The 14,102-nt window shown below is 39.6% G+C and overlaps 1 protein-coding gene across 9 annotated transcripts in view; it reads left to right on the top strand.

The window, feature by feature from the left end:
- The window catches only part of RICTOR (RPTOR independent companion of MTOR complex 2), a 94,844-nt gene extending 83,424 nt beyond the window's left edge, over window positions 1-11,420 (top strand). For 5 of the 9 annotated variants that reach the window (XM_023755024.1, XM_023755022.1, XM_014457051.2 and 2 more), the window contains 6 exons: window positions 2,073-2,157; window positions 2,942-3,175; window positions 4,160-4,315; window positions 4,872-4,995; window positions 6,806-6,944; window positions 7,058-11,420. In XM_023755024.1, coding sequence (XP_023610792.1) covers window positions 2,073-2,157; window positions 2,942-3,175; window positions 4,160-4,315; window positions 4,872-4,995; window positions 6,806-6,944; window positions 7,058-7,132 — 813 coding nt within the window. In that variant the 3' untranslated portion in view covers window positions 7,133-11,420. Of the gene's footprint in view, window positions 1-2,072; window positions 2,158-2,941; window positions 3,176-4,159; window positions 4,316-4,871; window positions 4,996-6,805; window positions 6,945-7,057 lie in introns of those variants that run through there. The other 4 variants (XM_023755023.1, XR_002829633.1, XR_002829632.1 and 1 more) reach the window with 4 other exon arrangements.
- Window positions 11,421-14,102: the final 2,682 nt, after the last annotated feature.

Raw genomic sequence — 14,102 nt, 5'->3', positions numbered from 1 at the left:
AGCAAACTGCGGCTCGTGAGCCACATGCAGCTCTTTGGCCCCTTGAGTGTGGCTCTTCCTAAGCCTTAGGAGTACCCTAATTAAGTTAATAACAATGTACCTACCTATATAGTTTAAGTTTAAAAAATTTGGCTCTCAAAAGAAATTTCAATAGTTATACTGTTGATATTTGGCTCTGTTGACTAATGAGTTTGCCGAACACTGGTCTAGGCCTTCTTTTGGAAGCTTTGGCGCTCTTTGACCCAGCTGCAGTTTGTTAGGTTTTAGATTGCAAAAGAACAGGCCATTCATATGCAAAAGCCTCTGCTCACTGCTTGGGTGGGGTTGTAAATTGGGAGGGGCGGGGCCTCAGGGAATCATCAAAGTGGAGCAAACCACAGTGACTGCCAGTCAGCCCTGCCTCGGAGAGTTCCCTGGGTCTCTGTGTCCTGTGGCCCCATGCAGGAACAATGATCGCTGCAAGCACCTCTGCGAGATAGCCGCCCTTGCGTTCTGGCCTGATGCCAGACAGTCCAGTTTCTCCCTGTATGAGTTTGGATCCCCAGAACTGGAGTTCAGAGCAATTGGGAGCTTGTATCTCCCTCCCAATTGAAAAAGACAACAGCGTACCCAGTTGCTCGCCTGTTTCTGCGCGTGCCTCTGTACCTCCACACTTCCGCACCTCTGCACCTCCTACCAGTTGCAATGTGCTTTTCTCTTTCCCTCTAGTTGTAGAATTGCCACTCAGCCAGCCTTCTTGTGGTTCTGGATGATATCTGTTTTGTCTTTTAGTTGTAGTTTTGATGAGGTTGTGCGAGGCAGCAAGTATAAGTGTGTACCTATGCCGCCATCTTCCAGAAATTCCTGTTACATATTCTTATTTAGTACCTCCAAGTCCCTAGAACACTACCTTCCCTTCTAATGCCTTAATGATAAATTGGCATCTTGTTCATTTTCTTTATCAGTATACTAGAGGCCCAATGCACAAAATTTGTGCGGGGGGCTGGGGGATGTCCCTCATCCCAGCCTGTGCCCTCTCGTAATTCGGGACTCCTTGCTCCTAACCACCTGCCTGCTTGCTCCTCACTGCTCACCTGCTCTCTCCTTACCACCTGGCTCACTGCTCCTTAGCGCTGCCATGGAGGTGGGAGAGGCTCCCGCCACCGCCACTGCACTCACCAGCCGTGAGCCCGGCTTCTGGCTGAGCGGTGCTCCTGCTGTGAAAGCGCACTGACCACCAGGGGACAGCTCCTGCGTTGAGCGTCTGCCCCTTAATGGTCAGTGTGTGTCATAGTGACCGGTCGTTCTGGTCATCCCACCATAAGGGTCGCTGGGCTTTTATATAATAGATTCTCTGAAGAAATTTAGTGAATTCCTAGCCTTCCCTTTTAGTCACATTTGACTTTATTCCTGTTAGCTTTTTAAAAATTGAGATAAAACTGACATGTAATATTTTGTAAGTATGAGGTGCACCATGTATTTCTTGTTTTTTAACCCTTGGTCCTATTTTTCTCACACAGGACAGCACATGTTGTACCCAGTCATTTAAGGTGGCCTGAATCCCATGAGATACTCACAATCCCTAGCTGATAGATAGTCCTAAATAATTCACATTTGGCCAGTCCAGTGTTAGTCCATGGTTGAGCATCGAGCTTTGAACCAGGAGATCATGTTTCAATTCCCAGTCAGGGCACATGCCCAGGATGAGGCTCGATCCCCAGTAGAGGGCATCCAGGAGGCAATGGATCAGTGATTCTCTCTGATCATTGATGTTTCTCTCTCCGTCTCTGAAAGCAGTAAAAATACTTTTAAAAAATACATACATTTGCTTAGATGTCTAAATACATTTTGGATAAATTCTAAAATAATTACTTTGATGTCCATTTAAATCACTAAGACTAGACAAGGACTTTAAGAGTTATTTGTTATTTTTGTCAAGTTTTGGTAGTTTAAGTTTCTTCAGTAAACTTTTTGTTATAGGTTCATGTGCTATAGTAATTCCATTTAAAGTGCATTTCATTTGTTTTTGCTACTATTCATAAAGTGGACTTGTTTTTATAGCTGGACTTAACCGTGATTTATATCTGGTTTAGGTAAAGGATATTCCCTATTTTCAGACTAAAACCATACCTCCAATTGATGATCGAGGTGCAAGAGTGTTTGTTCATGAAGCAGGAGGTAATTCATGATTTTGTTCTCATGAGACTTCTCTTTGTATTTAAAAGAAAAAGAAAAAAAATTTAAGAAAATTTAAAGGATGTTGTTTTTGGTAGGATGACTACAAATTCAGGTATACTTACTTTTGGATCATTTATACCAAAATAATTGAGGCCATTTAAAATTAAACCACATTTTTTGTGTGTGTGTAATGGACATAAGAAAATGTTTTTCCAAGTAAGTAACCAGCCTCTAAGAAGACAAAAACTAGGTCAGTTATTTCTGTTTTTAAAAAAAGAATACATGAAAAATTTGTAACACTAATCCTCATAGGTCTAAGTAATAGCCATTTGGGCAAAGGATAGAGAGAGATAAAAATGTACTTATATATTGTATGATCTCTCTTTGTTATGGTCTGTCATATTTTAATAAATATATGCATATCAGCCATAGGTTTAAGGCTTTATAATTGTGATTATTGCTTTTAAAGAAGTACCACTTTAGACTCAGAATTATTACTTTGCTTTATGAAAATACTGAGGATAACTAAAACGATGTCTTCATTGTACAATCTGTTTTCCATTTTGTACCTAAGTCTCATATTAAAGTAATGGAAACATATCTGCTGACTTTACATTAGTTTCCTAATTAAAGCAAATTATTCTTTTCCCAGTTTTGAGTGGTAAGAAGAGTTCTGGTTTTCTTCTCTAGCCTCCCTCCTGTAAACTGTCACATAGGTTAAGGCACTTGAAGGAAGGATCATTGATGCTGTCTTTACCAGTGTGTTTTGTTTACTTCTGCACAGGTCTTCCATCTGGCACTGGAGGTCTGGTAAAAAATTCCTTCCACTTGCTGAGGCAGCAGATGAGTCTTACGGAAATAATGAATTCAATCCATTCAGATGCTTCTTTGTTCTTAGAGAGCACAGAAGACACTGGGCTACAAGAGCATACAGATGATAACTGCCTGTATTGTGTCTGTGTTCAAATTCTGGGTTTTCAACCCAGTAACCAACTAAGTGCAATATGTAGTCATTCAGGTGAGTGATTACGTCCTTCTGGATGAATCCACCTGAATTTGAATCTGCTCCAGTCACACGTAGGTCATCCCCAGCCCTATCCAGCATCCCTCACACTGCATTCTCATGCCCTCAGCCTTAGTTCAGCCAGCACCTCCTTGTTGGAGTGGTGTTTCAGTCTCCAATTTTGGCCCCTTCTAGTTTACTTTTAAACTGTTCCTTGGGATTAATTTCTTGAAAGTTCTTCACTGTCTGTTCATGCCCAGCACACAAGACTCTGTGTGGCCTCACTAGTGTCTTTTTCACCATTCTCTTCTCTTACAGTTGACATACTCTAACTGACATAAAGTTTTGAACAAATTGTGCCCTGTTTCAGCATTTTCCTGCTGTTTCTTCTTGTCCCTCTCTCTCTTACACACATGCAAGTTTGTATACAAGCACACTGTCTATTTAGTAAGTCTACCCCATCCTAAGTGTAAGGAGTATTTTATCTGAGCTAGATAATGACACTCCTTCCTCTCTACTCTCATAAGTTCTGATAGTTCAGTTATAGTAGTGATAAGCCAGGGAAGTATGGTTCTTACATTGGTAATTATTAAATGGGCGGGAAGGAAGTCATAGAACAATACACATAGTATAATCCCCCTTTACATCCAAAGAAGCAAGAAAGATTAATTTATATACAGACTTTTAACCATATTTTTCTGTGGAGAGTGATATTTAGTTTGGGGTTGTGAGGGATGGGAGGGGATAGATAAGGTGCTTTCTATGCTATATATATCTTTATTTGAATTTTTAAATAAAACTGTATGTAGTATATATTTCTTGAGAATTTAACAAATTTCATTATCTGAGTAGTCTACTTTGAAAATCTTCATTATGAAACATAATTGTTGGAAACTGGACAGAAATTACAAGGAAGCATCTCCTCTATGGTATACAATACAAGCACAGGAATTAAGCCATTGAGACACTTTAATTGAAATAACTGATCTTTCTCTTCAGACCTTCAAGACATTCCATATTCTGATTGGTGCGAGCAGACTCTCCATAATCCCTTAGAAGTGGTTCCCTCTAAGTTCTCAGGGATTTCTGGATGTAGTGATGGCGTGTCTCAAGAAGGCTCAGCCAGCAGCACCAAAAGCACAGAATTGCTGCTAGGTAAGTTGTTAGATTCAAATGCCAGCATTGTTAATAAAACTAAGTTTATTGTTGTTCCTAAATATTGTTAAAGTTGTCTCAGAACTATGACATCCATTTTAGTGAGGCCTGTTTAGCCAATTATTGCACTTAACTATATTAACATATATATGTACCTTCTTAGTTGTCTCCTTTCATTAGAAAGAATTTTGTTCCCAAATGATCAGAGTATGTGCAGTTTATCTCAGTTTTAAATCTTTTTAAAAAAATATATTTCTTTATTATTTTCAGAGAGGAAGGGAGAAGGAGAGAGAGATAGAAACATCAATGATGAAAGAGAATGATTGATCAGCTGCCTCCTGCATGCCCCCTACTGGGGATCGAGCCCGCAACCCAGGCATGTGCCCTTGGCAGGAATTGAACCTGGGACCTTCAGTCCACAGGCTGACGCTCTATCCACTGAGCCAAGCTGGCCAGGGCCCAGTTTTAAATCTTTAGATAAAGTTTAACAACAAATTCCATTTCTTACAACATTTTCTATTGTGATATAGATAAAATATTTTAATCTTCTTTTCAGGTGTTAAAACAATTCCAGATGATACACCAATGTGCCGTATACTCCTTCGCAAAGAAGTCCTAAGATTAGTCATTAACTTGAGTAGTTCAGTTTCAACTAAATGTCATGAAACTGGGCTTTTAACGTAAGTTAATACCAAGCCTGAGTATTCTTTGTTCTGCTTTTTATTGTGAAAAAGATACTTGAAATAACTTCAAAAGGTAGCTTACATCAGTAGTTCTCAGGATGGCATATCTGTGTGAGGCTAGATTTTCTTCATGTACTTCAACCAAATGACATGTGATAACAGACTGAAGCAGAAGCAGGTGTGTTAACCCAGCTGTCTTCTTTCAGCCAGACTTTAAAGAGATCAGTGGAAATGTGAAATAATACTACTCTTTCTTTTCTAGTTTTGGAAAGTCTAGTTATTTTTTTTATTAAAATGCTAGAGGCCCAGTGCATGAAATTCATGTGGGGGGGGGGGGGTGCTTCCCTCAGCCCAGCCTGCACCCTCTCCAATCCGGGACTCCTTGGGGGTTGTCTGACTGCCGGTTTAGGCCTAAACCAGCAATCGGACATCCCTCTCACAATCCGGGACTGCTGGCTCCTAAACACTCACCTCTGCTTGCCAGCTTGATCACCCCTAACTGCCACCCCTTCCGGCCTGGTCGCCCCTAACTGTCCCCCCCCCCCCCCCGCCCCCCCTTCGGCCTGGTTGCCCCCAACTGCCCCCCTGCTGGCCTGGTTGCCTCCAACTGCCCCTCCTGCTGGCCTGGTTGCCCCATGCAGCCTGCTTTTCAGTCGTTTGGTCGTCCCTCACTAACCCCCCTTCCGGCCTGGTCGCCCCACGTAGCCTGCTTTTCAGTCCTTTGGTCATCCTTCACTAACCCCCCTGCCAGCCTTGTCGCCCCATGCAGCCTGCTATTCATTTGTTACTGTTATTGTGACGGTGACCTGGACAATTTGCATATTTCTTTATTAGTAGTATAGATATGTATTTATGTTAACATGTAATGGGTTTATTTCTTTAATGAATAAATATTTTGAAAGTTTCTTATTTTAATTTCTAACATGGTAATTATTTATGGCCATAACCCACACAAAAAATAAGTTTTGGGGGGTCTTTGGTAATTTTTAAGAAAGTAAGGGAATCCTGAGCCCAAAAAGTTTTTTTGTTTTTGTTTTCTTCCTCATCCCAGGCATGAAAAAAGCTGGCCTACTTAAAAATGATATTTTCTTGGGTTAATTTTCCCCTATTTTTCCTTCTTTTTCTCAATAAAAATTGCAGAATTTTTGTTGTTTTTTTTAAATCACAGCAACATGGTAAAAGACTATATATTCACCATTTTGGGTTTGTACGATTTAAAGCAATGGTCCTCAAAAGAGAAACGCCTCAGGGTCTCCTCAGAGACTTTAAACACGGTAGTAACGCAGATGCAGGGGCCCACTGCAGGCTGGCCTGGGCTCTAGAGTCATGGCCCTGAGCTGTGTACTGCCCGGTCCACCCCACCACTGATTCTCAGGTGCTGTCCTGTGAAAGCTACTGTTTAAAGGTTGAAAGATAAAACAGATAGCTCAGTCCAGGGCATCAATAACTTCAGTCTAACTTAAAAAAAACACAAACTTATTTCTATTTTAAAACATTAATTTTGAAAATATTTGAGTCATCCTAGACTGGTAAATAAATTTTGCAATTTCTCATGCCAGTGAAAAAGAATATTTCTAACTTTTCAAGAAACATTTGGGTTTTGATTATTTTAAGAGAGAACTCAAAACGTGAGTTTTCTAATTTAAGTGTGAAGTAGGAATATTTAATATTTTATATTCGTATACCATCACCCCAGATATGCCATCTAATCATTAGTATCTGGAGAAAGAATATTTAAACAGAGATACTCTGGGGCAAAAGTAGCTGTTGTTATAGTTTTCTTCCATAGTCTTGCCTTTCATTACAGAATTAAGGAGAAGTATCCACAGACATTTGATGACATCTGCCTTTACTCGGAGGTTTCCCATTTGCTGGCACACTGCACGTTTAGACTTCAGTGTCGGAGATTCATACAAGAATTATTTCAAGATGTACAGTTTTTACAAGTAAGTAGAATTTGTACTGAAATTTATCTTTCAAAAATAATTCTGTGTTTAAAAGAGAGATGATATCTGTTGATATACTAGAAAGTCATTAAATTGGACCACTTCTTCCCTAGATGCATGAAGAAGCAGAGGCTGTGTTGGCAGTACCACCAAAGCAACCTGTAGTTGATCCATCGGCAGAGTCCTGACCTCTTGTTTAGGATGTATGTAGGCAGATGCTATTCACACATTCACATTGTGCAGTTCGTCAACGCCGCTGACAACGCCGCGGACGGGGCAGCAGGGACAGGAGCGCCTTCTGTGCACTGTGCCAACAGTTTGGGTGCAGGAACAGTGGAACTGCCGACTTCCCTAAGCAAACATCTTCCTCTCTCCCCTGGAGCCCCTTTGGGGGTTCACTGTTCATTACCACAGTTTTAAAAGTTTTAGTTACCATTGTATGCAAGAGCCAAGCACTGAATACCTACATAGGTTTTCTATTTTTTCATTTTACGTGCATAACAACAGTGGAACAATAATAGGATACACAGAGGCACCCTTCACACAGTTATTTTTGAACCCTTTTTTAGGGCAAATAAAAACATGCCTTGTTTGTTAACTAATTTATGGAAACCAGGAGTCAGTGTCTCCGAGACATCATCCGTCAGCACAATGGTTTGTGCTGTAACTGCTGGTATGAGAGGGAACTTTCCCTAGTGTCTGTAACACTACGTCAGAGCTTTGTAACCTCAAAGCGAAAGAAGAGCCTCAACGACCCGGGACTTATAAGTTATTTTTATGTTATTAGATTTTCATAAAGTTTTTTATTTGTTTTCCTTCTCTTCAGTTTTGTTCCAAGGTGTTGTTATTATAGGCTATTTGAACCGATTTAAGGTTTTTCACTACAGTTCCTGATTGAAATCAGAAAATCATTTTACAGTTCAGCTTTTTCCCACTTCTAGAGTGCATATATATGTGTTCAGTGGACTGCCGTTTTCATCCTCTTCCCATATTACCATTTTAAACAGGAACTTGAATAAGCACTATTAATGCAGACCTAAAGCAAAAGAAAGCATTAAATGATACTTTAAGGAAAAGTTAAGTTTGCCTACAATTTACTACACATTCCATGGGAAAAGAAAAGCCATATTTCCTTTTAAAAATTATTAATGACACTGTTATTATGATTAAAAATTGTAGTGAAAAGCCTTAAGTACCAAATTTTAAAGCAGCAGTAATTTAATGTTTATGTCAGTGTTCTTGTTTTGCACAAACTAAATGCAGTGATTGGTTAGTTTATGAGTACAGTAATTGCCTTGGTCACAGTTGTGAAATTAAGTTGACGAGGCAAGGTTTTGTTTATTTATGTGTTTAATTTGTATATGTCTAACAGAAATTAAACCTATATGCAAATTTGTATATAAAAATAGCATGGCCAATCATCATTAGAATGCTTGTAAATGAAAGGATCATTTTTTAAGGTCTATATATAAATAGAAAAAAATTCCAGCTGGACTAATTAGGACCCTTTTTTTAATCATTTGTGTATGCCATTTTTACAGTCACACATCAGCTTTGACATCATCCTAACACACTGATTCATGTTTTCCAGGTCACAGATCCTCTTTACAATGGGCTCGTTCTCTGAGATCTCTGTAAAGAACCCTGTGAACCAGAAAGCAGAACTCACAGAAATACCTTTTTTTTTTTTTTTTAATTAACTGGCACTGAAAGTTCCCACTGGGATGAAACATTTCATCTTACTTTATAACACCTCTGACTGCACTTCACGAACTGTTCTCATGTGCACTGTGTAGCAAGTGACATGCTACGAAGCAGACAAGGGCTGGACTGCTGCTTCTGTTAAAAAGTGGTTCTTTAGACTTCCTCTCAAATCCAATTGAAGACAAAATATACTTTTTTATACTTCAACTTATCCTTAACCCAAATGTTCATTTAAATGTCGACAATAATTTGCCTGTCACCTTGGTCTTTGGTTTTGGGTGATTAAACTGCTTTCCAGAGAACCAAATGTTAGAGATACTAGACCAGATAGTGGTTAAAAACTCCAAAGGCAGTAACATAGTAATCTTATTCACAATGGGATTAACCTATTTTAGACATTCATTTTAAACACTACCTCAGTTAATATTAATAGAGAGTATAAAATCTGTGGTTTTACCCCTCAGAAGGTAACAGTAATTCTTTTTTGTCACACACATCATCCCCATCCCGGGGCCCCACCTCACTCGTCCATCCTGAAATGAAGTCTCATTACTGTTTGTCTGAACTGTTTTGTTTGTGTTTTTATAATTACTTTGAAAGACTTGTATGTATGCATCCTAATATTTGCCTATAGCACTTAGTTTGGGGAGACACTCAGAGCTTTTTGGTTATCAGTAATTTAAGGAACAAATGTACTTAAGTGTATATGTTTCACTGACAGGTCGAATATGTTCTTTTTGAGTACTTGTTTGTATAAAAGTAGACATTAATGATGAAAAATGCTCACATGCAGTGCCAAGTGATCGATCACCTTAGGGGTTTAAAAATAATAAATTATAGCAGAACAGGTTAGGAATGGGGTCAGTGGTAATAGAAGTAATTGAGAAAATCATCTATAAATGATAGATATTACCAGACTAAAAAATACCAAAATAATGTCAGTACTATAGGTTTTCAAGATTTTAGGATTAATCTTAGTTCATATAAATCTGTACTATTGGTAATTACTGATAATTTGGAGGAATTTGGACAGTTGTGCTGGTTGTAAACTGTGAATTTCTAATAGTAAAGTAAAGTATTTTTAATTGAAATTTTTTTCAAGAACAGATTTTTAGCTTCACCTACTAAATAAATACTGATAAAATTAGAAATTAGTATTCGTAATTAAATATGATCTAAAATTTCTTACATTTTTATTTCCTGTTTATGCTTAGGTAGATTTGAGGGGAAAAGTTTCTTCTCCCTAATAAAAAAATTTTTTAATGAAGATTGGTAGCATTTGGACATCCTGTAAGACAGTGACATTAAAAAAAGGCTCTTCGGAGGTGGGTATATACATTACTATACTAGTTACTCTAATATGTGTGCAAGTCCTTTTAAAATGTTGTCTTTAATAGTTTTCAGCTCTTTTATCTGGAGCTTGGAACAATTAAAGCTGAGTTTTTCAGGGCATATTACAATGGCAAAGTGCTCAACAATGGGGTGTCCATGCGTATTTAGATTTGTCTACTGCTGTTTATATACAGATTTTCATTCCATTCAGAGGATGCGTTTTATCCCACATTAAGCACAGATGATTAAGCAATAAACACCAAATTGTCATCCAAATTATAACTGCAATTATTTTTGCATGGTGAGAGGGAGGTGCTGATTTTGTGTGAGATGAGCTTTGTAAACTACCTTGGAAAAGGGTCCTTTGGAAGTAAGGTTTTTCCCTTTGTCCTGTGCTTCCAGTTTTATCTCAGATTCACAACCCATTAAACCATAGGGAAAAGAAAAGGTAGAGTTCATTGCCAGAGTTTTACCAGAACTGTTGGAATAAAAGAACATTTCAGCTTTTCCAAAATGTAAGTTGGGAAAGGTCTCCCTTATCTGCCAGTCAGGAAATACATGATTACCAGTAGTCCTTCAGTGAGAGTTTCGTAACGAAAGCATGCCCGTGAATCAACAGCAGTGTTTCTCAAAGGACATGGAAATCTGAACCCTTTCTAGGAGCACTATTGTTTTCTTTCAGTCCCAGGTGCCCAGGGTAGTTTTCATTCATAGTAGGTTTGTATGACCAACACGGAATGCGGATTCCCCCCTTGGGAGTGTTTTTGTAATGTAGGTGGATAGCTATGCCACAGCATGCATGAATTGCACATTTTGTTTGATTTTTTAAATAAAATATTTAATTTGAGAAAGATAATTTATGCCAAAAAAGTATACCTTGTAATTTTGCCACTAAAAAGGTTGATTTAGCACAAAATGCAAAGTTTTGGGGCAGAGGTGGGGGGAGATAAAAATGTTTCATAGATAATAGTTGGAAATGTTCCAGTATTGGCCTGTCAGAAACCCTGATGCTGCATTGTAAAACAAATGGTGTAAATTAGTTTTGAAAAGTGGTAAGGGATTGTGAAAAAAAATCTCAGATTAATGCTCCCTGACCACATGACTTTCTTCTTTTTTTAATTTAGTAATACGCTGCTACATATTTGGAGGTTCTGGTGTTTGTAGGTCACTGAACAGACATTGAAATATGATTTATATTGTATAACTGTAACATAGAAAGAAAAAGTATTTATATATTTTCCGTAAGAATATTTCATTGAGTTGTGTATAATTTAAATAAGGTTTGTCCCTAAATGGTTTTTCTCACCTTGATTTTTTTTTTTGTGGTTTTCTTGTTTTTGTATAATGTGTACAGTTTATGTCAAGGGCATTAAAAGCCTCCTGAAGCATAATCTTATCAAAGGGATACATTCTTAATAAAATGTACTTAAAATTCTTAAACTTGTGTTGTTCTGTTTGAAATTTTAAAACAATCAGTGTTGATTTGAAGTATGTACCACTGAGGCTGATATATATGCTTCCCAGTAAAAGGGACTTTTAAGCAACACAGATAACCTAGTTCAATGACACATTCCTGGCTTGTTCAAAATGTCTTCAAATATCTGCACTCTCTTAAACATTATTCATAATATAATCAAACCTATCTTTACAGTTTTACCCTCAAATCATTATCAAGGGTCTCGAAAAAATGGATCTATCTTCTGAACAGTTCTGAAGTTTTTGAGGAATTGACTTACAATAAAAATGATAGGATGATGACTTCTGTGTGAGGTGATTGATTTCTCAGGCAGAAACTTGCCTGAGCAGACAGGGTAACATACGGCCACCTGGTGGGGGAAGAATACACCACAGGGGAAATTATCAAGCCTGGAGATTAAAATTTGCTGTCAAAGCTGTGGTCTATTGCAGCTGATTAAGTGTTGTAAAATGTATGTCTTGCTTTTAGATATAGATTTATTTTGGATATTTTGGTCTTGAAGCACATTTCTGTGTATTGTTTTTCATTGCCTTTCATGGTATGTGTCGTTAAATAGTAGGCCCCCAAATAAAAAAGTACAGTGAATCATCCTACAGTTGATCTTTGGAAAATGTGGTAATATAGCTGAACTTGAGGAACTTTATTTCATTTTTTAAAACTCTTCGATATGTAAAAATATTCAAACAAGTGCTGTCTTAGTCCTTGCGGGCTGCTGGGGCTGCTGTCACAAAGCACCACACGCTGGGCCTTCACAGCAGGAGCTTCTTTCTCACAGGCATGGGCTGGCAGCCAGGCCAGGGCCAGCATGGCCAAGCCAGGCGCCTGGCGAGGGCTCGCAGCGCCCAGACTCCTGTGTCCTCGCGTGGCGAAGGGGCTAGGGAGCTCCCTGCGCTGAGAGCATCAGTCTGACTCTCAGAGGCTCCGGCCTCATGACCTGATCATCTCTGAAGGCCCCACCTACCAACACCATCATCTGGGGGTTAGAATTTCAACATACACATTTTGGGGGGACAGTCAGACTATAACAACTACTTTTGATCTCAAAAAAAGAAACCAAAGTATACTAAAGCTTTATTTCTTTGAGGCTTATAGAGACTAAATTGCATTTGCTAAGTCCATTCAATTGAACATACTACTTTGTTACCATGCTGTAAAAACTTAACCGATTCTCAAGGCGTTTTATCTTTAAAGTTCTTTATGCAAAATACTTAATGTTTTCTAAATTCTTTGAGATGAAGACCAGCTTATCTTTCTGCAGAGCTCCTAGGACAAACAGATGTCTAATTCAACTAGACCTTAATAAACACTCCAGGGAGAGCCAGTTTCGCTTGAAGTCATGGGAGTCGGGTGTTAGAATGTCAGCAGACTTCCGTAGCTGCTGTGCGACAAGGTCCCTGCCCCAGCCTGAATCGTCAGGGTACCCTGCCCATACAGTATTGAAACTGAAGGTTTGAAATACTAATTTACTTGGTGGTTATGAACATGGGAGAGGAATGTTTATAGCCAAAACTATAGTTAAAGTGAAACTGTAAGCAAACGGTTATTATTAGTCTAGCATTTCCTACTGGTGTTTTGTTATGGTTCAGAAAGTTACCTTCATTTGACTTAGGCCAGTGAGTCTCAAAGCTGAGTGTGCATCCGAATGAACGCCTGGTGGACAGAGACGCCAGGCCTCATGCCAGAGATCCTGACGGGGAGGGTTAGCGTGGCATCCGGGCACACCAGCTCCTGAGGTGATTTATGAGCTATGCTAATTGTTAGGTTTCTATTTCATGGAGGTAGAGAAAGCATGAACAGTGGTGAAACACTTTAATTAGAGCTTGTTACAACAAAAACGACTTCCAGGGCATGCATTATTTTTTAAAGAAACTATGAAAGAGTGTTTACAAGTCAGTCAGCACTGCCACTGACATCTCTGTGGGCTTTTACAATTGCGTTGTGACAAAGGAACACGAGGGTGAATGACAACACTGAACCCAAGGTCCTCTCGGAATTACTAACCGAGATACTCGTTGGTACTGTGTTAGGAAAAGGCTTAGATACATGCGAGCACAGTGTTGAAGAGCCCGAACAGAAGCCCTGGTGTGTGCAGGTACATGGAGGCCGGCTGACAGCCACCTGGCTTTAGGTGAGTCCTTTCCTCCCTCTCTCCGTGGGGTTGAGCGTGGAGTGCGGGGCGTGGGGTACCAGAGGCAGCGGCAGTGCCGGCAGTGCCGTCTTCATTAGGCAAACGGCACCCCCAGGTGTGCTTGTTTAGAAACGTGATCGATCAACATTGCGCTGACGTCACGGGCAGGAGGCAGAGGAAGGAGCTGCGTGCACGGAGCACCTGCTGCGCTGCTTCGCATCCACAGGTTCAAGGAGATGAGGCTGCTGAGCCAGAAGCGAGTTCCTTCCAGGTGGCCTCTAGGAGCTCTGCCCAAACGGGTCCCACAGCGTGGCTTCACTTACTAATGCAGACATATAGATGAGAGCGAGGGGGTACTTGGCCCTGACCACCTGCTGCACAGTCCAAAGGATGCCAAATGAACACAGGCCACGTACCTGGCAGTTCTTGAAAGAAAAGAGGAACCATGGAAAGTAAACGAAACTACTCAATGCTGCGCTTTCCTCTCTCTGAGGTAGTCATCAACCATTCCGGTGGC

Source organism: Myotis lucifugus, unplaced genomic scaffold (genome assembly GCF_000147115.1).
Source record: "Myotis lucifugus unplaced genomic scaffold, Myoluc2.0 scaffold_68, whole genome shotgun sequence".
Taxonomy (NCBI): domain Eukaryota; kingdom Metazoa; phylum Chordata; class Mammalia; order Chiroptera; family Vespertilionidae; genus Myotis; species Myotis lucifugus.
Note: the sequence above shows the minus strand (reverse complement) of the source record. Positions and strands in the feature narration are given on the sequence as shown.